We start from the raw sequence: 27,272 nt of genomic DNA, 5'->3' as shown, positions 1-27,272 counted from the left end.
GCACACAAGAATAAGGTGAAGGAGTTGGGGTAGGGGGGGTGGGGGGGGATGACAGGTTTCCGGGACATTGCGCGTCATTTGCGGGTGTCCGGGAATTTGCGGGAGACTCCTGGAACTTCCGGGGGAGATGGGATCTCTGGAATCAGAATCAGGATCAGAATCGAGGTTTATTTGGCACTAACAAAGGTGCAAAAGGTGCAGACGTACAGACAGATAGACAGACGTGGCTATGCAGTAAATACAATAGATATGTCTGTGTCCTGCATTTTGTGCTTGACTGGTTGACTGGTTGACTGACCCATCCCAGGCTCTGTTGTATGCCTGACTGTTCCTGGGGGGTGCAGGGTGGGGGGGGGGGGGCTGGGACACTGTGCACATATTTAGCAGAGGGGTCACCCCAGGCTATGAGCAGGGGGCCGCTGTCACCTTGTCTCATGTGCTGTGGCCAATGGAACCCCCCACCCCCGCAATCCCCCCCAACGAGCAGCCAATCTTTCACAACCCCCCCCACTGAAATGCCAAGTCCTAAGGATGGCCGGCACAATCGGGCCCTTGTGTGTGTCCTAAACCGCTTATTAATAGTTTGGCTGAGGTCGAAGTTGATCTAATTTTCTGCTTAGCCCTTGTTAAACGGCTATATTATTTAATTTTTCTCAATCAAATTAGAATTGTAATGAATACACGTCCAGTGGAAGCTTTGAACAGTCTTTCACAAATTTAAGCCACAAAATGTTAATTATATATAACAGAAAATAAGGAACTGGAGTTGAAGGACAAGGATTAGTGCAGGGTGTATTTTGATGCGAGCCACCACTGGGGGCATGGAAGATTCATGTAGATTCAGCTTACCAGGGAGAGGGGGGGGTCCAATCCCCTTATTTTACTAAGTGACTATGTGCCTGTTACTCTAAGTCACCCCGATTGCTTGATCATGGAATTCAGAACAAAGTGCGTCACTAAATGTGAAACTTTACCAGTTTCTTGACATTAGCCATATATTTCCTGTACCCGCTGGTCCTATTCAGGGGTGGGGGGGTGGAGCCTATCCTGGATCTGTGGCTGCAAGGCAAGGAATAACCTAGGATTGAGGGGTCAACCCATTAAAGGACACATGCACACTTTGGTAACTGCACCACCATTTTCTTTGTTTATGTCTTTACTGACCCACACAGCAACTGATTCTGGGCCAGATCCGCCTGGTTCTCCTTAAACCTGGGTGCTAGGGACATTCGGGCAGGAGAGTCGGCACCAGAATCACACATTCGCCTGACCATATACGTACAATCAGTCACTTACCAGATGCGCAAAGAATCTGAGGGGCGATCGCCCCACATAGCAAGATGAGTCTGAAGCAGATCCGGGCTAAAGGTTGTTCAGAAATCACCACAGAGCCATAACCTGGATCTGGCCTGGCCCATATCTGCACCAGAGTCAAAGGTTAAATTCAGAGGATGCCCCTGTGGGGGCAGTGGGTGGCTCAGTGAGCTAAGTCTCTCTGCTAGTGATCAGAAGGTTGCTGGCTCAAGCCCCAGCCTCAGCAGAGGCCACTGCACATGAGAGGACCCTGTACTGTGACTCCCTAACTCTGGTGAGTAAGATGGGGTCAGTGAAGGGCAGCATTCCAAGGTACCTCTGCAAATAACACATTTGTTTGTTAAATGTGGTCCCGACTCTTTTTCTTTTTTCCAGTCACACTGTACCAAGGCCAACCAGTTTTGTTGTGGGACCCTCCCTTATCACACGTGGCCGGTGTGTGGCTCAGTGAGCTAAGTCTCTGTGCTTGTGAGTTGGAGGTCGGTGGTTTGAGCCCTGGCCCCAGTGGAATGGTTACATGTCAGTGGGCCCTTGAGCAAGGCCTTTAACCCCTGGCTCTGGGGGTATTGGCTGACACTGTGCTATGGCGATCAGGATGAAGTAGATAAAGAGAGGTGTTCCAAAGTAACTGTATGTATGCAAATTAAAGTGTGATACTCCAGCATCCTAGGTCAGGATGCTAAAGCGGAACCTAAACACAGCTACACTAGAATATTTCTCTTATACTATCATTACTCTCACTCCCAGCAGCAGTAAAAGGCCTCATAGACATGTAACCGCTCCACCAGGGCCAGGGCTCGAACCAGGGACCTCCTGCTCACAAACACAGAGACTTAGCTCACTGAGCCACTCACTGGCTACATGTGTTAAGGCAGGATCCTGGAGCAGAACTAGTCGGCACTCAGTCTGGGGAAAAAATGAGCCTGTGCCACATTTAACAAACAAGCTTTATTTGCACACACGTTCTTCTCTTCACTTACTCTCCCCAGTTTCGGGGTCACGGTGTGAGGTCAGCTAATGCACGGTGCCCTCTGTCAAGGCTGGGGCATGAACCAGCAAGTTTTTGTTTTTAAGCACAAAGACTTTGCTCACTGAGCCACAAATTGCCCCCATCTGAAGCACCTCTGAATTTAATATTTGACTCCGGTACAAATATAGGCCAGATTTGATAAAATTCAACATAAATCTGGCCCAAATGGCGCTTATCTGTTTCAAATCCAGAAAGCGGATTTGGACCAGTATTGGTCCGTTGTGCAAAAAGACACTGAGCCACATCCAGTTTACGGATCTGTGGCAATTTCTTAACAACATTTGGCCCGAGATCCAGTTTAGACTCATCTTGCTATGTGGGAATTCAAGAGCTCATCTGATCTGATGTAGGTCCAAAGTTTGGTCGTCTCTTAATCAAACACCTTCGATTTTCTGCCAAGGTATAAAATCACCAAATAAAATGTCCAAACCTCTCAAAACTGCACATGCTGTAAGTTTTCTATGGAATCACTTTTATTTTCATGTGGTTTTCTTGTGATACGTTATACAAAAAACATTTGTAGATCATTTAAAAATTATTGCAATGTTCGTCTGCAATGCATTTTCATTACCAGATAAAAGAACACATACACTCACCTAAAGGATTATTAGGAACACCTGTTCAATTTCTCATTAATGCAATTATCTAATCAACCAATCACATGGCAGTTGCTTCAATGCATTTAGGGGTGTGGTCCTGGTCAAGACAATCTCCTGAACTCCAAACTGAATGTCAGAATGGGAAAGAAAGGTGATTTAAGCAATTTTGAGCGTGGCATGGTTGTTGGTGCCAGACGGGCCGGTCTGAGTATTTCACAATCTGCTCAGTTACTGGGATTTTCACGCACAACCATTTCTAGGGTTTACAAAGAATGGTGTGCAAAGGGAAAAACATCCAGTATGCGGCAGTCCTGTGGGCGAAAATGCCTTGTTGATGCTAGAGGTCAGAGGAGAATGGGCTGACTGATTCAAGCTGATAGAAGAGCAACTTTGACTGAAATAACCACTCGTTACAACCGAGGTATGCAGCAAAGCATTTGTGAAGCCACAACACGCACAACCTTGAGGCGGATGGGCTACCACAGCAGAAGACCCCACCGGGTACCACTCATCTCCACTACAAATAGGAAAAAGAGGCTACAATTTGCACGAGCTCACCAAAATTGGACAGTTGAAGACTGGAAAAATGTTGCCTGGTCTGATGAGTCTCGATTTCTGTTGAGACATTCAAATGGTAGAGTCAGAATTTGCCGTAAACAGAATGAGAACATGGATCCATCATGCCTTGTTACCACTGTGCAGGCTGGTGGTGGTGGTGTAATGGTGTGGGGGATGTTTTCTTGGCACACTTTAGGCCCCTTAGTGCCAATTGAGCATCGTTTACTGTAAATGCCACGGCCTACCTGAGCATTGTTTCTGACCATGTCCATCCCTTTATGACCACCATGTACCCATCCTCTGATGGCTACTTCCAGCAGGATAATGCACCATGTCACAAAGCTCGAATCATTTCAAATTGGTTTCTTGAACATGACAATGAGTTCACTGTACTACAATGGCCCCCACAGTCACCAGATCTCAACCCAATAGAGCATCTTTGGGATGTGGTGGAACGGGAGCTTCGTGCATCCCACAAATCAACTGCAAGATGCTATCCTATCAATATGGGCCAACATTTCTAAAGAATGCTTTCAGCACCTTGTTGAATCAATGCCACGTAGAATTAAGGCAGTTCTGAAGCCGAAAGGGGGTCAAACACCGTATTAGTATGGTGTTCCTAATAATCCTTTAGGTGAGTGTATAACTATTTATATTTTAGAATCTTTTTTCATTATTTGTTGCCATTATTTGTAACAAATTATTTAATTTATTTTGTTTGAAATCCAGAAGACTTATAACACGTCATTTGTATATGCTATGTTATAAGCAACCAAAACGTTTTCTTTATAACATAAGGAGGTGATTGAAATCCTGGTTGGACACCTGTGTTTTTGTTGTGAAAAGGTAAACAGTTTGGGTATTAGCACAGGTGTGAAAGCTTTATTTATACACTGAAACCAAATCACATGGCACGTACAAGTGATTTGAAATACAATAGTGTTTCTTTTCCATTGTTTAGCCACACGGCTGTACAGAGACATTTAATATTTGTTTAGAGGTGATGAAATGCATTTTTTTTGATAACCCCAATGGCCCTAAACAGCACCTCCCAAATCCTGCTGATTCTAATTACAGGTGAAGTGACACCTTTGATATTTTTAATTACTGTCACAAAGACCTGTCTTCCAATTGAATCTTAAGGGATTTCCTACGGCATTAGCACAGACTTTTGAGCAACGCTTAACGAATTTAACGGGGGGATGGGGGGGACTAAAGGCAGGTGAAGAACTGGCAGCGTAATGATAGATTATTTGAGGCTCTTTGTTGTTTGGAATATTGGGCACATTAACATTTTTCCGTCAAAGCAGTTCCTGCATCCGGTACAAACATTCAGCTTCCAGGTAACGGTCTGCCTGACGTATAATAATATCTGCCAAAATGGCTGTAATCTTTAATTTATATCTAAATCATTAAAGTGCCGGGGCCATTACGCATTCTCTCTCTACTTGGATAAAACAGTTCTCAGATGTAGAAGCTGCACTTTGAAGTCCTCTCTCAGAAGCAACCCAACTCTTACAGGAAGTGCCTCATGTTTTATACATGTTGTATGTGGGATTAACAAAGGTGAGTATTCTATGTCTGACCCCTATGCGGGGGCTGAGAGCCCGAGGAGTGCCTACAGCCGGCGTAAACACCCTCCAAACAGCCTCAGAGGATCGGCGGCGAAATTCCAACATGGCAGACATGAAACAAACTTCCCAAGCTGCACCGTTCTGGACCAGATCGAGCGATTCAGACTAGAGAGGAAAAATATATTCATGACCGTAAAATACGAGCAGGATGGAGCCACACTGAATGCTAACACCTGCTAAGAAATGTGCTCAGTTTATGGCAATCCATGCTACTATAGCCGTGCACGGTGAGGCAAATCCATCACGCTGTTATCGGGAAGCCCACTCCTGGGGGATGGGAGCGCGTTGGCACTTATGATGCTGATTGCTGTTTAAATTGGCTGTCAAAGCTCTCCGCTACTGCTCTGTCAAGAGCGTGTGCTTATTGGCATATTTACAACATGGCTGTGTGCTGCGATGATTTACGTCACGTTTAATTTACTGGCTTTAGGCCGTTTGATGTTGAATGATCAGTTTTTCATTTTTTTAATTCCGTCACTCATCAGCAACACAGACAAACTGTGAATTGAGGTTGACTCAATGTCTGTCTGACTCCCCCCCCTCCCCCCACCCTCTGCCCCCCGCCCCCTGGCCTTGGTACAGTGTGAGCAGTGGGGCTCATGTCTGCGCAGATCTTTAAGACGTGTGGGGCTCATGTCTGTGCAGATCTTTAAGACGTGTGGAGGTCACGTCTGCACAGATCTTTAAGACGTGTGGGGCTCACCTCTGTGCAGATCTTTAAGACGTGTGGAGGTCACGTCTGTGCAGATTTTTAAGACGTGTGGGGCTCACCTCTGTGCAGATCTTTAAGACGTGTGGGGCTCATGTCTGTGCAGATCTTTAAGACGTATGGAGGTCACGTCTGCACAGATCTTTAAGACGTATGGAGGTCACGTCTGCACAGATCTTTAAGACGTGTGGAGGTCACATCTGCACAGATCTTTAAGACGTGTGGGGCTCACGTCTGTGCAGATATTTAACACGTGTGGGGCTCACGTCTGTGCAGATCTTTAAGACGTGTGGGGCTCACGTCTGCGCAGATCTTTAAGATGTGTGGGGCTCACCTCTGTGCAGATCTTTAAGATGTGTGGGGCTCACCTCTGTGCAGATCTTTAAGACGTGTGGGGCTCACGTCTGCGCAGATCTTTAAGACGTGTGGGGCTCACCTCTGCACAGATCTTTAAGACGTGTGGGGCTCACCTCTGTGCAGATCTTTAAGATGTGTGGGGCTCAGGTCCGCGCAGATCTTTAAGACGTGTGGGGCTCACCTCTGTGCAGATCTTTAAGACGTGAGGGGCTCACGTCCGCGCAGATCTTTAAGACATGTGGGGCTCATGTCTGCGCAGATCTTTAAGACGTGAGGGGTTCATGTCTGCGCAGATCTTTAAGACATGTGGGGCTCATGTCTGCGCAGATCTTTAAGACGTGTGGGAACACTTGAATCCAAACAAAAGTCTCACTGGAAAGACTATGTTATGCCATTGGTGCATGCGTACAACTGCACCCGTAGCGATGTAACAGGGTTAGGGGTTAGGGTCTACGCAGATCTTTAAGACGTGTGGGGCTCATGTCTGCGCAGATCTTTAAGACGTGTGGGGCTCATGTCTGTGCAGATCTTTAAGACGTGTGGAGGTCACGTCTGCACAGATCTTTAAGACGTGTGGAGGTCACGTCTGCACAGATCTTTAAGACGTGTGGAGGTCATGTCTGCACAGATCTTTAAGACGTGTGGGGCTCACATCTGTGCAGATCTTTAAGACGTGTGGGGCTCACGTCTGTGCAGATTTTTAAGACGTGTGGGGCTCACGTCTGCGCAGATCTTTAAGATGTGTGGGGCTCACCTCTGTGCAGATCTTTAAGACGTGTGGGGCTCACGTCTGCGCAGATCTTTAAGACGTGTGGGGCTCACCTCTGTGCAGATCTTTAAGACGTGTGGGGCTCATGTCTGCGCAGATCTTTAAGACGTGTGGGGCTCACCTCTATGCAGATCTTCAAGACGTGTGGGGCTCATGTCTGCACAGATCTTTAAGACGTATGGGGTTCACGTCTGCACAGATCTTTAAGAAGTGTGGGGCTCACCTCTGTGCAGATCTTTAAGATGTGTGGGGCTCACGTCTGCGCAGATCTTTAAGACGTGTGGGGCTCACCTCTGTGCAGATCTTTAAGACCTGTGGGGCTCATGTCTGCGCAGATCTTTAAGATGTGCGGGGCTCATGTTTGCGCAGATCTTTAAGATTTCTTGGCAAGAAGAAATGCGCACAAGCAGGTGCGTAGTTAGAAATTCCGGGCTCCCTGACAAAATGTCACCTTGGGCCATATCCCACTAAACATTGGACGTCGGATAGGCGTGCAGATCATGTCTATATTAGGTCCGTCAGTCCATGACCAATTCTGGACATCTATACAACGTCCAAACTAGGTCCACAATTTGAACGTCCATCCATGACCCAACTTGCACGTCAATATGACATTCAACATTTGAACGTAATTTTTTTTGACGTTATTTGGACGACTATGACAGGTGCAGGAAATATAGTTTTATTTACAAATATCAACATTGTTGTTATCAACATAATAAATGTGAATACAGATGATTATTTCGAAACAAACATGATTTATTATGCCAATGCGTACGTATTTTATGTGCATTTGCCCTGATATGACAATAAATTATATCGTGCATTGTTTTTTATGTTCGTTCTGAAAACCATGTGAAAACTGAGTAGTGCAGAGCAGCTGTAACAGTTTTATCCACGTCCCTCGCGGACACATTTGTGCACGTGCAGAACGCGGTATTTCAAAATCTGGCAGCAGCTTGATGCCCGGTCGAACAAATTAACATCCAGCTTGCTAAACCAGGTTAATGCTAAATTATGTTTTTTACTTTTCATGATACTTTAGCTCTGTACTGTTCTGTTGTATACACTGTCGCACCGGCGGGGCTCATATCCCAGCATGCCCCGCGTGCAGTTGTAAATAGCCATTGTTGTGTTGTTGCTGTTATTGTTAATTAATAGGTAATTCCTTATTGTTGCGCATGTGTTTACATGTGTCTTGTGTGTACCCTGTCTGATCCTCGTGTGTAATTAGCTTACATAAATGTCCCACCGTGGATGCGTCTTACAGTTCGTTGTCTGACAACTTTGTGTTTCTTACGTATAATTATGTTTGGTGCTCTTTGGGTGCCTGGTGTAATCCTTGTACGGATTATTAATTGACGGGATGTTCCCCGACAGAGTAGCCTCTGTGTTTCTCTGCTCGCGATACCTCCATCTGCCCGTCGCAGCAATACGTTGTTTAAATTTAAGTTTTAAGTGAAAGCGTAGTGAAATTGTTCATGTATATATGAATTTAGTCCTAACACGACATACACAATGTCTAGAATTAGTCTGCTTTTGGTATTATAAGACGTCCACAACGACCACATTTGGACTATAAATAGCCCATACATGGAGGTCCCACGGGCGTCAATACTAGACGTTCATTAGACGTCAAAAAAAGACGTCGCCTGGCGTTACAAAACAACCCCTTCAGTGGACCAAAATTGGACGTCCAAAAACGACATATTAAAGATGTCATTCCGACGTCACTATGCGCAGTGGGATATTTCACAAATAATTTACCCTTTGAATCTGCTGGGGTCTTTCTGCCCCCCACTGTGCCCCAAAAAAGCAGCTTTGTCTTTTTTTTGCTTCCCTGTCCCTGACCAGTCCTAGAAGCGCTGAGTCATTAATGCTTTCTGGGAAGCTGCTGACGGGTGTCCGCAGTGACCCCACGGCGACCTCCGAGTGTCACGGCGTGCCGGCGTATCCGGGCCTGCAAGAGAAGATATCCCAGGGCAGCAGGAAGGGAGAGAATGCGCTGATGCAGCTGCAGAAGTCAGAAACAGGAAGTGCCTGAGAGAGAGGTGGCAGAAACCGGCCCCCCCACAAAACCTTTTTGCCATCTGAACTGCAGGCCTTGCTCTGCAAAGCTGTGTACTCAGGAAGCACAGTACCCCGCCCCTAACGCCTCCCTGCCACCCCCTGCTCAGGGCACGCCAGGTCTGCCGGGAACTCTGCTTGTGTCTAGCGGTCAGTGCCGCATTCGTGCCATCTGACCCAGCCATGAGTCGTTCCTGCGTCGTCAAGGTGATAGCGCTGACCGAGATCCACGTGCTGCCAGTAGGTAACGGCGCCTCCTCTGATGGGGCATCCTGATGCAGGGCGTCTCTGGAACACTCCGTGTACTCGTGCTGTATAGTTATGTGTTTGCGCCGTGTTGCTGCAGCGCCGCACTCCATGCGACAAGTCGTGCATGGGTTGCCCCGCCGCTCATGCCGGCCGTGACGGTTTCTGCTTGGCCGTGAAAGAAGGACACGACAGTACTGTGCTGATAACGCACAGTCAGAGATGGGTGAGCAAACGCAATCCAGCATCAATCTGGGAGCGAGTGCTCGACAGCGAGCATCAACAGGCTCCTCTAAGGGTACGGGGAGCCGTGGGGGGGAAATGGGAGACGCCGACTTGCTGTCGTGACGTGTGCTGGCTGCAGATTCGTCCTCGGGGATCGTTAAGCCGCTAATGCGGTTAGCGCTGTGCTAATGCATACAGAGGTAGTTAAACCTAAAATTGATTTAACGAAGTAACAGTCTGTAGAACCATGTAAAAATGCCAGCTGCTTGATATTGCTTGCTATGAAAATGTCTGATACTAATGGCTGAAAAAGGAAATGGCTTTTCACCTGGCTAGCTGCCAAGAAGCTAATTAGTCTATGGTTTTAATTGTGCATTATATGATGCTATTATATTACTGCTAGAGAAGACACGTATTTTGTTTTGAAATATATAATACAGTTGACAATGCAGGGGGAATATAAGGATTTATTTCATAAAAAAAAAATCACATTTTCATATTATTCTATTGGGGTATTAACCTTGTTCTATATAAGTGGTTATAGGAAATGGATAGATATTTTATTACTATCCTGTGTTCACTGCCTCGTGCCCCTGTGCATGTCGCATGTCGTCTTTAGTGCACAACAGGAATAAATACGTTTCCCAACATCAGTGAAAAGACAGATGCAAAAATAAAATGTCCACTACAATGGACATAAATGAATGGGTGGGGCCTCAGGAGGATATAGTGTTGGGTAGCAGTGGATTCTGGGTGCATGCTTTGCCTTGGCCGCTATCATACCTGAATTACCTTTACTAGATAAATAGCTGGATGAATCTTATCAATGATCAGCTGAATCCATTGATTCTTAGAAAGATCAAATGTCCGATAGCAAGAAGGATTTTGAATCTCTTGCATATTGTAATTTGTGATGTATTGATGTAAAAAATGTCCAGGTGTAATCTGTGTGCTATTAGTGTGTTATTAGTGTGTTATTAGTGTGTTATTTGTGTGTTATTAGTGTGCTATTAGTGTGTTATTAGTGTGTTATTAGTGTGTAATCTGTGTGCTATTAGTGTGTTATTAGTGTGCTATTAGTGTGTTATTAGTGTGTTATTAGTGTGTAATCTGTGTGCTATTAGTGTGTTATTAGTGTGCTATTAGTGTGTTATTAGTGTGTTATTAGTGTGTAATCTGTGTGCTATTAGTGTGTTATTAGTGTGCTATTAGTGTGTTATTAGTGTGCTATTAGTGTGCTATTAGTGTGCTATTAGTGTGTTATTAGTGAATTATTACTGCGTTATTTGCAGTGCTCATAAAATAACCAACACATATAGAGGTCTCTTTGTTTCATTGTCATTGTTTTGGAGTTGCTGAAGTACCTGAAGAACTTTGATGTAAAGGAAAAGTACAGAAGCGGGTTTTGCGTTTGTAACACTTAAGAATCATTTAATGTTATTCACGGCAACTGAAATTATTTCCTGTCTAGATGGCAAGTTTAAGTAATTAGCACCTTGACAGCATTGTGAAGCATGTGCTTCCTGGAGGAGCAGTCTGAAGATGCAAATGCATGATGGTGTGTGAAATAATCAGAGATTTGTTTCCCCCGAGCTTGTGTATGAATTACACACACACACACACACACACACACACAGTGAGAAAACATTAATCTCTCAGCACAGGCCTGGTATGATGTATAGTAACTTGTAATCATTTATGACTTGTGAATACTTGTGCTGTAAATCCTGTGTACAGACTTCCTCAAAGGAGCAATTTCCACTGGTATTAAAGGCTGTTTGTTGATATCCCTCAGCTCAGCTACAAGCGCTTTACAATGGATAGGGAAAGCAATCGGATTTCACGGCGGCGGTATCTTACAGAGGCAGGGTTGCCTGTGCACAGAGGGCAATGGGGAAATGCCACGCTTTGGATAAACATGCTGCTAAAGCACTGCGGAGAGTATAGTTCATGCAGTGTATGAATTGTGAGCACAGCGTTTGACATAGCTTAATTTATATACAAAGACCTGTTTATTGGGGGGATGAATGAAGCCAAATTAAATACTGGGGTGTTCATGTCTGCCCCCCCAGTCCCCCAGGTTCCTATGCTCCTCTTTACCACTTCTGGTGTCATCTTCGTACTGATGCTGTATCGTCACTGACATACACTACTCAAAATCTCAGGCTCGGCTAAATTTTATCAGGGACAAAAAAAGGGTATGAGGGTAATTCCCAAGAAGTTAAGGTGGACTGAGTGGACTCTGACCATCATGGGGGGTCATCAAAAGCGGCTGTGGATTTAGGGCAGATCGAGTGTCGACTGTGTTTCACCGGAGGAAAAGTTGCGGCCAGCTGTGTGCCGACACGCGAGCTAGCCGCCACGGTCAGTGTGCACTGTGCACTGTACACTGTACACTGTGCACACCACCACGTGCTCGGCTCCCATCTGTGTGGCGGCGGCCCCTCAGGGCGGCTGCCACGCCGTAAAGACCCAGATTCCGAGAAAGACACACAGAAGGGCGATGTGTCTGCGGGCTGCGAGCAGCGGCCAGCCAGACAAACAGACTGTTGTCCCCACGGTCATTGTCCCAGCAGCCATAAACATGACCCATGATGTTTTTTCAATTGCTGCAGGCCCCCCCCCAACTCTCTCTGCCGTTTACACGGACGCAGATCGCCACAGTGACGTGCTTTGTGCCGTGACAACATAGGACGACCCATTAATGAAACGGGACAGGCCAAAAAAAGAAAACAGCTGGGTCTATATATAGTCTAAAAATAAAAAGCAGGCTAAAAATAGACCGGCATAAAGTTCACGTCGGTGATTCTTCGGCGACGGGGGCTGGACAGTGTCCTTTGCACAGGCGTGGTAAATGCGGCAAAATGGGCTTCTTAAAAAAAGCTGGGGAGCAGTTTATGCGCGATGCCTTGAGGGGACGCTATCAAAACGAAACTTGTTGATTGGCTGATTTCCAGACGGGGGCGGAGCCAGCGAATTAGCTACAAACAGAGATGCGGGCATCCTAATGATCAAAACCACGCTAATCTGATGGACTCGTTTGAAGCCATTGTCGTATTATGACAGTCAAAGGGGGCAGCCTTAACCCTGACTAATTAGGTTATTCAGCATTGGGCCTGATGGTTTATAAGCTCAATAAAGACCTCTGAGAGGAGCTGAAGCCACCAAGCAGGACAGCTGGCAGGGGCCGCGATCTCTAACAGGACAGGAGAACTTTCCGGAGAATGCCACACTTAACCGACTGCAGCTTTTACAAGATGGGAGATGGGACCAGAATTTCAAACGTAAAGATTTCATTCCTTTTTTTCTCCCCACCTCGACCAGTACTGAATGATTTTGGACTACAGCTAAAGCAGCCGAACATTCACAAGGATTCAGGTGTGATCAGTTGCAGGCTTCAACTTCGGGAGAAATTGACATAATTGTACTTTTTTCCTGCAGCAGTCAGAATATTCAGTGAGCGTGTTTAGCATTACCCATGAGCCTGGTCTGGGAGAGCGAGGCAGGAGGGAGGGACCACTGGCTGCTTTTACTTTTGGAATTTATTGTTAATATTGTTATTGGTAATAATATTACTCTGTTATTTTTGAAGAAATAGAAGAATATTTGTTGGCCTTAGCAATCTCATCATCATCATCATCATCATTCTAATGCAAAGTTAGCTGTGTGTGTTTGTTTGTTTGCTTGTAATTATTACTTTGTAGAGTCCAGATTTCCCCACAATGTGATAAACCTTGTTTTTGGGGATTTTTTTGGTCCCCACAAGGATAATTTCAATTTTATAAAAATCTGTGACAGCAATCAAAAAAGTGAACATGCCAGAAGTCTTGTTTTTAGATTGGTTACTTATGGTTATGGTTAGGGATATGAATGGGGTTAGGGTTAGGGTTAGGGTTAGGGCTAGGGCTGGGTTGGGGTTAAAGTTGTCATTGTTGGGATTAAGGTTATGCTCATAGAAATGAGTTGAGAGTTCCCACAATGATAGGAATATGTGAACTCTGTGTGTGTACCAGCTGTAGTGTCAGTCAGTGTGTGTTTGGGGATGCTGTAATGTCAGTCAGTGTGTGTTTGGGGACGCTGTAATGTCAGTCAGTGTGTGTTTGGGGACGCTGTAATGTCAGTCAGTGTGTTTTTGGGGATGCTGTAATGTCAGTCAGTGTGTGTTTGGGGACGCTGTAATGTCAGTCAGTGTGTGTTTGGGGACGCTGTAATGTCAGTCAGTGTGTTTTTGGGGATGCTGTAATGTCAGTCAGTGTGTGTTTGGGGACGCTGTAATGTCAGTCAGTGTGTGTTTGGGGACGCTGTAGTGTCAGTCAGTGTGTGTTTGGGGATGCTGTAATGTCAGTCAGTGTGTGTTTGGGGACGCTGTAGTGTCAGTCAGTGTGTGTTTGGGGACGCTGTAATGTCAGTCAGTGTGTGTTTGGGGATGCTGTAGTGTCAGTCAGTGTGTGTTTGGGGACACTGTAGTGTCAGTCAGTGTGTTTTTGGGGATGATGTAATGTCAGTCAGTGTGTGTTTGGGGACACTGTAGTGTCAGTCAGTGTGTGTTTGGGGATGCTGTAGTGTCAGTGAGTGTTTGGGGTCACTGTAGTGTCAGTGTGTTTTTGGGGACGCTGTAGTGTCAGTGAGTGTTTGGGGACACTGTAGCGTCAGTCAGTGTGTGGTTCTGGGAGTGACGGTACCAGTTCTGGTCTGATGTGTGCCGCTGTGTCTGCTGCAGGTCCAGACTCACCTGGAGAACTCCAAGTTCCATCTGCACTCAGCCCAGGCGCAGCAGGTAAAGCAGTACCTGGCGCTGGGGGCCCATGTGGGCCAGCCAATGGGCTCCATCCCCATGATGCGCAACGGACACGCCCCCACCACAGGCGACGGCAACAACCCTGGCAGCCCCGTCACCCTGATGTCCCTTCCAGCTGCCGGCCAAGACAGCGAGGTGAGCCACAGCGGCCACCTGTGACCTTTGACATCAGCCCCTCCTCTAGGTGGCGATGCAGAGATCCTTCTTAACTGCCGGTTTCTCCCCAAGTTCCCCATGGATGGAGTCATCGATGATCTGATCAGCCTTGAGTCCGGTTTCGCCGACGAGAGTCTGGGATGTGTGGAGTCCAACATGATGATGCAGAGCAACGTGAGTATGAAGCCTCAGGCTCACAGAAGCTGCAGGAGCACCGTCTCACCGCAGTGATCAAATGCCAGCAATGACAGTCATACTTTTGCCTTGAAATATCATGTTAAGCTTTTTTACCCTTTTTATCTAAATTATGCCACCTCAGTAAACAAACACTAGACATAAATACTGTTAGATTGGGCTGTGCAGTAGCTCTTACAAGAGCTGTCTAGTGATGTAGGTCAAAGCTGACAGTCATACCTGTGATATAACCGATTACCATAAGCAAAGTACAAATACTATGCAAAGACACATCAAAATAAAACCTTATATTTATATTATTTACAACTGTAAATTCTAAGCCCTGGGTTAAAGTTGTTCCTGTTATATTTGAAAGGATCATTCAGGAATACCGGTGTCATCACATAATATCGCCTTTCTTTTTTCACGCTCTCCCACTCCACAGACACAATCAATCCAATACCCCTCACTACAGCATAACATAATGATTGCAGCACATTCACTAACTCATTGCATCACCACAGAATAACGCTACCTCACTGCATCACCACAGAATAACACTACCTCACTGCATCACCACAGAATAACACTACCTCACTGCATCACCACAGAATAACACTACCTCGCTGCATCACCACAGAATAACACTACCTCACTGCATCACCACAGAACAACGCTACCTCACTGCATCACCACAGAATAACGCTACCTCACTGCATCACCACAGAACAACGCTACCTCACTGCATCACCACATAACAATAGTAACTCAATGCATCACCACAGAACAACGATATCTCCGTCCCTGCGAACCTAGTATGCAGACATGACAGTTCCAACATTATGCATCAGATAAGAGACTATTTTCAGATTCCGGTGTTCGTCACTGTATTAGCAGTATGGGTCTCGCTCCCGGTATGCAAACCTGCAATCTTCTCGTCAGCGGTCTAATTCCCTAACTGCTATTCTTACCCACCTGTGGGACTAGGTGTCAAGACGTCTGAATATTCAATTTCGCAATATTCCGATTTGTCCTGAATAACTATAAATGTGAAATATGCGAACATTATGAACATAATTTATTTTAATTTTCATGTTATGAAAAAATATATCTAATCTGATGAAATATTCCCAGTGGAAGCAGCTTCGACACAGCAAGGCAAAATTAGGTGCGTGTGGATTTAATGAAAGTGCCAGATGTCGCCACACAATAATTGCTTAGTAATCCAATATCGTTAAGTCAGGGAATTGCCTTCTCGATACACGGGTTAACAAAGTTACGGATGTAATGTGATAACTTATGAGACACTTAATGGGACCTGCCAGCAGAAAATTCAGACCTTATCTATTTTTTTTTTTTCAAATTTCAGTCTTACCTGAAATAAATTCTAACTGTCCCATTCCATGCCTGTCCCAAAAGCAGACATCGGACACTGATATGAATTAATAAAAGAAGACCTTTTTTGAGGATAGAAATGGGTTTTTTATGGGGTTTTTAAATGCCTCAGTTGTAGATACTTTTGATGAATCGCTTGTGAAAGATTAACGCTCTATCTCAGTGAGTATGGGAATCCAGAGTGCTTCCATTTTGCAAATATAATTCAGGTCAAATTAAATCCACGAAGGAATTAGAGTCCATCTTCTAACTGGAGAGAGAGAGCTTAAGAAAGCCTAGACAGAGATAGGTCAGGTTTACAGAAACGGTGCTTATGTCACCACACAACAGTGCGGATTGTGAGCTCGAGTGTGAAACTCCGACCTTCTAGAAAGTAGATGGAGAGTGCTTATTTCAAAGGCCATTGAAAAAAAATTTTCAGTATGAAAAGACAATAGAAGTCAAATAAAACCAAAAAAGTTTTTTTTTATAATGTAGAGGATTGGGGAGGGGGGGGGGGTATGACGGTGCAGTCATTAGCACTAGCCTCACACTCATGGGTCCAGGGTTCGAGTCTCCATGTGGCTGGAGTTTACATGTTCTTCTCGTGTCATCATGGGGTTTTCACTGGGTAATCCAGTCCCCCCCCCCATGTGTGAATGTGCCTGTGAAGGGTTGGTGCCCCATCACCCCCCCACAACCCTGAAGAGAATAAGCAGTTACAGAAAGCTGATACCAAGGGGGGTTTTTTTTTAGCCAATGTTGAATTAGATTTAAGGGATTATGTGCCAATGTGGATGAATTGATGAATATCAAATAAAATCAGAACTGATTTCATAAATCTGAGGGTGTAAAGGTCTGTATGTATTGTAATTGGTGTTTATGTCTGTCTCACATCCTACATGTAATACAGTGCAAATATGCTGGTAATGCACCTAAGAAAAGTGTTTCTCAATCCAGTCCTCAGGGTCAACAGCCAGTCCACATTTTTGCTCCCTCCCAGCTCCCTACCAGCCAGTCCACATTTTTGCTCCCTCCCAGCTCCCAGCACCCCTGAACCAGGTATTCACTCTTCTTGATTGTTTGTTACAGGTGTGCTGGGAGCTGGGAGGGAGCAAAAATGTGGACTGGCTGGGGACCCTGAGGACTGGATTGAGAAACACTGACCTAGGGGTAGCGACCCTGTAACTCCAGTGCACTCTCTCAGTGTGTCTGGATCATGTGACCTGGGGAGACCCTCTGTGTGTCTGATGGACTTCATACCTGGAAAGTAAAGAAAACAGCCCCCAGTGTATCGCATTGCCGCTAATAACACTGCCCCCCCACCCATACAGGTATCCCTCGGTGGTGGCTTGCTGGATGGATATGGCGGCGATCAAGGTATGACTGCCCCTAGTGGTGGACTGGCACCTGCACTATGCCTCACAAAGCTCAGTGTTAAGAGGGAGGTCACAGGTACGCGTCACAGCACACTGTTCATCCCCAGACTGCTCGTGCTGCCTTGCGATTCATGAGGAAGTATGACACACGAATGTTCTCCTGTCGTTCACTATTCTCAGAGTCAAGGGCAAGGGCGATTCTAGGATTTTTTAAGGTGGGGGGGGGCATAATTCATACAGAGGGGCCAATCTTATCTGTCTGCAGCCTGATGGAGGGCTTTTGTGGTGAAAGAATCCGGTTTCCTTCACACAGCTACATTTGGGTTTGGGGGGGGGGGGGGGGTGTGCAGATGCCCCCACACCTCTCCCAGTGGCTGAGACACAAGGTGCACATTGTGAGCCTTTATGAATGTCACGCGTCACGTAAACTTCATTGACTTTGGAAGTATAGAGGACGGCCTGAGACCTTTGCACTCCAGAGAGCATAAGTAAATTACGCTACTCGGCACACGTGCTGAAGGAGGGAGCAAAAACACGGACCGTCTGTGGGGCCCCGAGGACCAGGTTGGGAAACACTGACATAGAGACATTGGGATCATCTGTATTATATAGTGAATAATATTTGGACTTCAGCCTGAGAAGGGAAGAGAGAAATATGAGGGCAGGAGGACAATAGCTTTCTCCACAGAGCTAAATTGACCTTATTAAACTGGCAAAAATGTAGAGGGAAATCCAGTCAAGGACTCCACTTTTATAATTCGTAAGAATACACGTCTGAGAATTTTGGCTACCCTGTCTTGCCCTCCTGGCACCCCATGAGATCCAGTGTAACACAACATGAGATCCAGTGTAACACAACATGAGATCCAGTGTGAAACACTATGAGATCCAGTGTGAAACACCATGAGATCCAGTGTGACACACCATGAGATCCAGTGTGACACACCATGAGATCCAGTGTGAAACACTATGAGATCCAGTGTGAAACACCATGAGATCCAGTGTGACACAGCATGAGATCCAGTGTGGGTCCAGTTTCGGGATTAATGCAGAGAATGGTCCGCGTTGACCCGGAGACGTGCGGACTCCACATCCGCTGATCTGCCCCGTCGTCTCTCTCACTCTAACTCTTCTTGTCTTGCAGAACATGAAACCAGAGTTCTCGCCAAAGAACGGCAGAAAAAAGACAACCACAATTTAAGTAAGCGAGCCGTCCTCGAAAGGGAAGGATTATAGGAAAAAAAATTCCCATGGCCACATGTATCTGCAGTTTTTCATAGTTTCCGTGGCTCTGCTGTTTAATTTTCTTCTTGCAATACTGTGCAATTTTACAAAGACTAGCTGAACAGTTACTATGAAGGTCATTCTTAATACTGTACCTTAAAAAGCAAAGCAGTGTGTGAGTTTGGGGCACGCTGAGGCACCTCGAGCCAATGGTGACCAAGGTGTGTTCAGGGCAGCACACGTTAAATGTCTAACGGCAACCTTCTGTGTGTCACCATCAGTTGAAAGAAGAAGAAGGTACAACATTAACTACAGAATCAAGGAGCTGGGAACTTTAATACCGAAGTCAAACGACCCGTAAGTAACTGGAACCTTCTCATCTTCTGCTACTTTGTGAAGGATGAGGCTAACTGCTGTTCATAAGAAGAGCAAACAAATCTCAGGATTTTAGCCTTTTTTAAGTCTATGCAAATGCTGAAGGCTAATAAAAAGGCTAATGAAAGCGGTCAACAGTTAGAGTGAATGTTCACAAAAGGAGCTGAAAGATCGGCTGAGATCCTGAACTGACGTCTGTGATTCCGTCCAGCGTCCTTGGGGTTCGAGGGTGGGCCTTCCCATTCTGTGCTAAATCCAGCTGACGATTATCACTGGCGATCAGACAAATGCCCCCCCCCCCCCTTCCGTGAAAAGGGGGAAATATTCCCGCTGCCCACTTCTTAAAAAGCAATCGGCTTGGAAATGCTGCGGGGGTCCTCGCTCATCCCAAGCTGTTCCTGACTTCCCCTGACACGGATGCCTCCCTGTGGGATTAATGTGGCCTCACAAAGGATCCAGAATTGACTTTCTGCAAAATGTACTTAAGTATTCTATTAAAATTATCATCTAAAAGCAGCCAGGGCTGGGAATGAAGGATAGGGACAGGAGTGGGAGCTTCTTATCGGGGCCGAGTGGCTGAAACACGTTGCCTGTGCTCCCCACAGGGACATGCGTTGGAACAAGGGCACCATCCTTAAGGCCTCGGTGGAGTACATCAAGTGGCTGCAAAAGGAGCAGCAGCACGGACGTGAGCTGGAGGGCCGGCAGCGGAGGCTGGAGCAGGCCAACCGGAGGCTGTTGCTCAGGATCCAGGTCTGTGGCTGGTGCCAGCGGCGTATGCAGGGGTGGGGCCACGGGACACGAGCTGAATGCTAATTGGCCGCCAGTTCTGTCACTCACTGACTCAAAACATGTCATTGGCTAATGATAAGGTTGGACCTTCTGTATGAATTATGGTGCCTCTTATATTCAAAGAAAATCCAAAATCCCAGAATTGCCCCTGGTTGGCACAGCACTGGGGGAGGGGGGTGTTTGGGGACACGTTGGGGACTATTGAGGGCGTTGCCATGGAAAAAAGGGGGGAATAGCCAAACTTTAAAGAGGCCTTCAGGATAACCGTAAAGCCTTCACAAACATTTGTAAATGGCCTCCCTCGCTCTCAGCACGCATATCTGAATATCTTCTGAACAGAGTAGCAGTAGCATCTGTGAACTTAAGAGGAACAGAATCTAGGACCTGGATCCCAGCAGCCCAATGAAGCCCTAGGACCTCCCCACTCACGCATTAGCCGTAGTGGTTAGCGATGCGCTTATACGGCAAACCGAGGGGGTGGCACGCTAACGAGACACGCTAATTACGCATGGGATTAATTACCCCATTCACTACCCCAGAGTGCCCTTAACTTGATGTGGAAAGCAATGGCTGGGAAAAGCTACCCATTTAGCCATTAATCGCGGCACCCTCGTCCGCTAATGTCGCTCAGACGTGTATCGGTAACCAGAGAAATGCTTCTTTGTGTTTTGAGGTTCTAGACTATGGTTCTGAGTTCACACATTAGTCATTCTTTCCCGACAACGTAGAGCAGTGTTTCCCAATCTGGTCCTCGAAGACCTGCAGACGGTCCAGGGTTTTTGCTTCCATCCAATAGGAAGTGGGTCCGGGATGGGGAACACTGACTTAGAGACACTGAGATTATCTGTATTAAATAGCGAAAAATATTTAGATTTCAGCCTGAGAAGGGAAGAGAGAAATATGAGGGCAGACAGTGGCCTGTGGTAATCCTTTCCAGGAGACCGAATCTGCACAAGTTAATCAGGAGACTGCAGGGGCCATGGGGAATGGGATTAGTGCCTGAATTACCTGAATTTCTCGGTAGGAATGTTGAATTAGTGCTGTAGTTTATTTCCAAATTCATCCACAGTATTTCAGATTCATAGCTTATATTAGTTTTTAAAATAATGTGAGTTTCCTTGCTGATTAAAAATCCAGGTGTTAAAATACGAAATGCAAATGCAAACTCACGGAGGAGAGGGTGCAGGAGAACGATGGAGACAAGTAAAACTGCATCAGACCGTGGGCTGTAATTCATACGCGGGCTCAGCCGCACCCATTGCACCGCCATGCCGCTCACCCACAGCACAAATACACGCAGATCACGTTCGAAAACTGCACTACTATTGATTACTGGATGGATACTTTAAAACCTGCATCACTGATGCTGGAATCCATTTTTATTTTTTTTTTTACTGAATATTAAGTCTGGATTTGAAAACAAACTATAATACCTACTCAATGTTATTTCAGTAATGTCACTCCACAGAGCTAATTTCATATGGAATTGCAATCACAATTGCTAATTACCATTGTAATTATAATTACAATATTATCAAAAATAGGCAAAATGAGGAGGGTGATGCAGAGCCATGCCCTGAGAGTTTGAATAAGCTCTATATTCAGTTCTCTCTATGGTTTAATGGACAGGACCGGAGCAGTTATGCGAAGGTTACATCCTTGCTGACCTGCTGCCCTATGCACCTGCAGGAGCTTGAGATTCAGGCGCGAGCCCATGGGCTCCCCAACATGGCGCCCCCTGTCCTGGGGCAGGTGGAGCTGTCCTCGCCCCTCCAGAGCCAGCCGGCCCTGCCCATGCACCAGGAGGGCTCCAGCGGGGAATACGCACAGAGCACAGTGAGTGCGGCCGCGGCCGCCTTCTCCGACCCGCTGACGCATTTCACGGACTTCTTTGGTGCCACGCTCAAGGAGGAGCAGCGGCTAGAGCACATCCTGATGGACGGGCCGTTGTCTCCGTTTGGCGCCGACCCACTCCTTTCCTCCACCTCTCCGGCCGCCTCAAAGGGAAGCAGTCGACGGAGCAGCTTCAGCACAGATGAGGGTGAAGGCCAGTGACCCGCCCTCTTACTGACCACGCCCCTTGCTGACCACGCCCCTCGCTGGCACGCCCTCGAGTGACACGCCCCTGAGACCCCTTCCAACCTGTGCTGGCCACTCCCTGGAATGGTATCTGGGATACTTTCACTCTTCCTGGGCCAGACACCCTACCAGAGATGCTCGGGCTAGGACATGCTCTCTGGAATACACCCCCAGGATTGTTTGAGTTTGGGACAACCCCCCAGTCTGTTAATGCTAATATAAGTAAGGCGATAAATCCAGTTATCATTTAAACTAGTAAACCCTCCCTTTTCCAAAGACTCAACAAACTACGATCCCAGTACAATCAAGATCCAAGCCTTCAGGTGCTGAACCTTCAAAGGACAGCACCCCCTGCTGTCATCTGGACTCCAATGCCAATGGTGCCTAACATGCTAGAACAAAAGGGAGATCAATGACCAGATTTACCAGTTTAACCAAATTAACCAGCCAACAGCCTGTTTCGATATCGTACACTGAATGAATGTATATGAAAATAATAACCTTCAATATACATACATATAGCTATAACATTTTTACTTGTGTTATATATTTAATTATATTATATTTTATTACGTTTTAACCCTTCTGATCCAAAAATCTTTTGATAGCTTGCCTGTACATACACTGCCTTTACACTTAAATATAAATAAACTTTTTTGGATAAATATGCCTCACTGTGATCCAGCAGATCCCCGAGTCTCTTCCTGCCTCTTCAAGTCGCCCATAACACGTACGGACGGATGATAAATACTGCAGCTACAAGTAAAATTTAGCACAGCAACCCAACATAACAATAAGAGAAAAAAAAAAACAGATATAGCTGAACAATAACTTTAATTAAAGAAATTTTTCATCAAAAACTTCGAATCATAAATTTTTCAGCCACAGCGGTACACATCTGACACAGAATCTGTTTGAGAGGATGTACCACCTTAACTATATGTATATATAAAAAACTAATTATTTATTACTTGTGCTTGAAGTTAATAAAGTCTTTCATTTATTTATCAGGGCAGCAAATAATTACATGGTTTTGCCACTTTTGTTTTTTTGTATTTGTATCTCAGTGATCAAAGACACCCCAGAACTAGCCAGCATGTCATGCTTGAATACCAATGAATGCGGTATTACGAGCCGCACCGCTGAGCAGGACGTGGGCCAAGAGAGGCCCACGGCTTTTATTGTATTGTACCTGAATTTTTTCCTAATTTGTGAGGTCTCAGATTCAAACACCAGAACACCCCTCACGGGCAGCTGTGCAGAGATGATGCCAGTGGAATGGTGACTATGCGGATGGCAAGAAAATGATGCCAGCTCGCAGAATGCTAATACAATCTTCAAGGTGCCAGTATGGCATGATGATGAAAACAGCATGGTGATGATGTGAGCAGCATGCTGATGATGTCAGCAGTATGGTGATGATGTCAGAAGGATGGTGATGATAATGGTGGCATGGTGATGACCACAGCTTAGACCACAAATTCTATCGGAATGGCAAATATGTCAGCAGAAAACCACAAGGCTGTAAACCAGTCCAGCAAGTAACACATCCCTACTCACTGATGGGGGGTCGTGCGCATGGTCACAGGCATATAACAGAGTCTCTCTCTGCATTCCTACAAGAACTACAGTAGGTGATGGAAGGGTACTCCATCTCCATGGATACGGGCGACAGATGTGCAGAGAAGGTAGGGTGGCATCACACCAATGCCAAACAAGCATCTAATGTGGATATCCTTAAAATCATTAATGCCTACATGGATTCAGGTTCGTTATTTATTTTTTGTAGCGCGCATTCCTTATTTATCATCGGATAAATAATTTGGTTAATTTCTAATTAGTGATCTTTCACAATAATACTATTAACATTAATTTCTTTTTTTTTCCTAGTGGAATCACAGAAATATAAAAACACCTTTCGGCTTTGAGAATCGCGCTCTCTTCCTTTGGGAAGCCATTAAAAGTTTGACTCGACGCGGCGCGTTTTTTTTAATGGGTTCACATCTTTCAAGAACACTTCATAAGGACACGCGAGTTTTTTAGCGGAAATGTAAAAATAACGTATTAATAATACAACACAGGCGCCCGCCTGAACCATGTTAATGCCACTCGGACGATACCCGGTAATTCTAATCAGAGCCGCTCTCAATTACAGCTTCTTTGCGTCTGGCGCGTTTCTCTTGTTAAACCGCAATATTCGGCCGAAAATCCACACAATCGCTGTCAGGTATAAAGTAACGGATGTGCACGGGTAACTGGGCGGCGTAATTAAACAAAGTAAATATGGACTTTTAACCCCTCCCCCGTCCAGAAACAGGCAGCAAGCAACTAATTAAAGAAACTTGACTGACTTTCGAGTCTTGAACTGGGAGACCTACTGCACAAATGTGTCGCGATTGCAGGAATAACAGTTCTTGTAGTTGTCACAACTGGGATAACAGAGTCACACTCTTCTGCTCTGCTACGAAAAAAAAAATCAGAAATATGTTGCAGTTCCTGCTTAGAAAAAAGAGGTGCATGTCCAATACCTTTAAAAAAGAGGTTTAAAGAACAAACAAAGCAATACTTGTCTCCTGCTGTGCGATTCACGATATGAGGGCATAATGGCTGAAGAAATCGACCCGTTAAACAGAATCCCCGATGGGCCTGTTACACCTCTGAGGACCTGGGATCCTTCACCCCTCTTGATTCAGTAGAATAGCTGACAGTGACGCTTTTAAATACGCAAAATGAAGCAGGGGTTGAGGTGTTATTAACATACGATGGTTAAATTGTTCACTGTCAGTGTTAATTGAAAAATGAAAATCACGAAGCTGATACACATCACAGGAGACTTACCAGAACCTGATAAACAGATACATAAAAACATGTTAAATATGTTTAAATGCTTCATCTTTTCAGCTTACCCTGCTGCCGTCAGTAAACGTCTGATTACTGCTATTCACTCTGGGTCTAAAAAAATCCAAGGATTCCATTAGCTCTTATTTACAGGAAGTACATAAATAAGGTAATTATGGTTAATTATGTTTTCTCTGTTTCTGTAATACCTGGAATCATTCTTTTCTATATGTAATGGTGGTGGTTGCTTTGCTGAATGTGTTTTGGTCTGCCTAATGTTAACTAATGCTGTGTATGCATGCACTGTTCACACATATATTAGATCCATTTTTTTTTTCCAGGTACAAAACACCAGTTCTAAGCAGTTTTTAAATTTCCGTGGAAGCACCTCACATGCCTTTCTGTGAATATGTCAGAGCAGGTAACCTTTGGAGGGGGGAGGGGGGGGGTCATTGGACTCGAAGCCCACTGGTCCTCATGGTTCCCGAACCTTGCTTTAGTACAGCATCATCAGTGGTGCAGACCTGCCTAGTGACAGCGGGGTGGGGGGGGGGGGTTAACATCAGGCAACCAACAAACTCCCCAGCTTGGTGCTGGTGTGTGCGTGGGAGCCCCCACAGAAAGGCCCCCCACCTCAACAATTCGCACCCCCATCCGCATCATGAACCCCCCTGCCACAGCTCTGCCAGCACTTTTAACGGCCCCCGCCACCCAAGGAGAAATGCTGGTTACCAAGGCTTGGCAGCGTCTGTGTGGAGGTACACACCCCTCTGAAGAAGTTTCCAGAACCAGGATTACTTCATCCTACCATTCAGATGTAATACCAAACTTGTAAGCTTGATGTGTTCCTTTGAAGACGTCTCTTTGGACTGGAGTCCCTGGGGGAGGTGGGAGGGACAGATTCCAACAAGCCAATCACGAAGCCCCATTTTATGCCACATTAGAGCCAATCAGAGCGGAGGTATTAAGAACACAGGAGAGGGTATGGAATCTGTGAGATGGTCGCATTATTTACAGGGTGGAGTTTAAAAAACTTCCCTGCCAAATGTCCGATTTTTGAACGTCGTTCACGTACTGATCTCCAACCGCCAGCTGGCTGCCCCCATTTTTTCTGAGAAACTCATCTGACAGACCCCACTGTGCCGGGCCCAGTAAAGACCACTGTGATGTCTGGAGGTCTATGAATCAAACCAGACGCCACGAGGAGAAAGAAAAAAAGAATCATCAAACAAATTGCCATTAAATGGACTCCTACTCATTTTTCCAAACGCACAACAGATGGGATCATGAGACAGGAGGGGTTACCACGGAGACCCGTTTGCCAGAGCAGGCCAAAACGAAATGAGTTCCTGTTCGAGGCATGAAGAGATGCTAGGCTCTATTAGGAACATGAAGCTGTGCAGTTTGACTGCTGCCCTTTGCACTATGCAGTGATGCTGAGCTTGCAGAGGAGGGAGAGTAAACCTTATTCTAAAGATACACTCTGCAAGACAGACAGATAATCATACTGGCCTTCGAAGGCGAGACAGTGACTACGCTGACGGGGAAACTGAGAAAAGGGGCTTGTATGTTTTTTGGCTGTCCCCCTGTGCATATTGTTGTTAGGTAAATGATACCGTTTTCTATTTTATCACATGATAAAGCAAAGCCAAAGAGACCTGATTTTGGTTATAACTCCGTTTTGATAAAATATGCAGTTACAGTGTTTTGCCTATGCAGGGCAACATAAGCCACCCCACACCTGTACCTTCTGCTGGAAATAGGCCCACCCGCCTCCCTGTGCCCCCCCGGCCCCCCCGGCCCTCCCCATGGACCTGCCAGCAGAGTTTTGCTGATAATAGACGGGGTTACAGGTTACGCTTCCTGTCCTCCTCCTAATGGGCAAAAAAAACAACAAAAATCCCCCCCCACAACTTTTCAGCCTCCATTTAGTTTCTGGAGGAACGATACTCAACCTCAGCCATGACCTCTAACCCCTCCCCGTATCATGTGACCTGGGGGACGTCAAGTGCTGCCGGTTCATTTGCAATTCCGAACATGGGGGGAGGCAACGGGACCAGCACACGCAAACAGCACGTGCCCCCACCTTCGAAACACGGGAGGACGCAGGCAAATAAGGAGTTTAATATGTAGGCTGGGGGTCCTGCCCGCTCACTATGTCCCCCCCCCCGGTGCCACGGTTCTGAGTAAATGTCAGCTTTGGGATGATTATGACGGGGCCCAGGATAATTGGCTGTGTGTGAGGCTTCAGGTTGAGCTCTCTGATAGGCACGCCACCTGCATTATTCATCCCCCCCTGCCCCCCTCCCCGTTCCCCCAGCCAAGCCCCCGCTCTTTGGAGACGCGCTCATTCATAATTAATCCGTAATTGTTTATTAAATGCAGAACCCTGACCCTAACCCAGCATAACTTTCTGCCGCTCGCTGCTTTTTACAGTTTTTTTTCCCCTCCTTCCCTCATTTTAAAGACTTCAAATCCCCTGGCGATGCAGCCCTTTTATTAGTTAGAGGAACTTTAAAATAAAAAGCGGAATTTGAATATCTGTGTACCTGCGCACGCACACGTAGGGCAATTA

At 46.0% G+C, this 27,272-nt stretch overlaps 1 protein-coding gene across 4 annotated transcripts in view; it reads left to right on the top strand.

The window, feature by feature from the left end:
• tfec (transcription factor EC) overlaps positions 1 to 22,524 on the top strand; it is a 38,972-nt gene extending 16,448 nt beyond the window's left edge. The window contains exons 1-8 of one of the 4 annotated variants that reach the window (XM_023810448.2): positions 9,049 to 9,277; positions 14,229 to 14,441; positions 14,535 to 14,636; positions 17,345 to 17,390; positions 18,534 to 18,590; positions 18,895 to 18,970; positions 19,594 to 19,741; positions 21,470 to 22,524. In XM_023810448.2, the coding sequence (XP_023666216.1) occupies positions 9,221 to 9,277; positions 14,229 to 14,441; positions 14,535 to 14,636; positions 17,345 to 17,390; positions 18,534 to 18,590; positions 18,895 to 18,970; positions 19,594 to 19,741; positions 21,470 to 21,835 (1,065 nt within the window). In that variant the 5' untranslated portion in view covers positions 9,049 to 9,220 and the 3' untranslated portion in view covers positions 21,836 to 22,524. Of the gene's footprint in view, positions 1 to 9,048; positions 9,278 to 9,307; positions 9,510 to 10,744; positions 12,793 to 14,228; positions 14,442 to 14,534; positions 14,637 to 17,344; positions 17,391 to 18,533; positions 18,591 to 18,894; positions 18,971 to 19,593; positions 19,742 to 21,469 lie in introns of those variants that run through there. The other 3 variants (XM_023810446.2, XM_023810447.2, XM_023810445.2) reach the window with 3 other exon arrangements.
• The last annotated feature ends 4,748 nt before the right edge of the window (positions 22,525 to 27,272 follow it).

This window comes from Paramormyrops kingsleyae, chromosome 3, assembly GCF_048594095.1.
Source record: "Paramormyrops kingsleyae isolate MSU_618 chromosome 3, PKINGS_0.4, whole genome shotgun sequence".
In the NCBI taxonomy this organism is placed as follows: Eukaryota; Metazoa; Chordata; class Actinopteri; order Osteoglossiformes; family Mormyridae; genus Paramormyrops; species Paramormyrops kingsleyae.
This window is presented reverse-complemented; position numbering and strand designations above follow the sequence as displayed.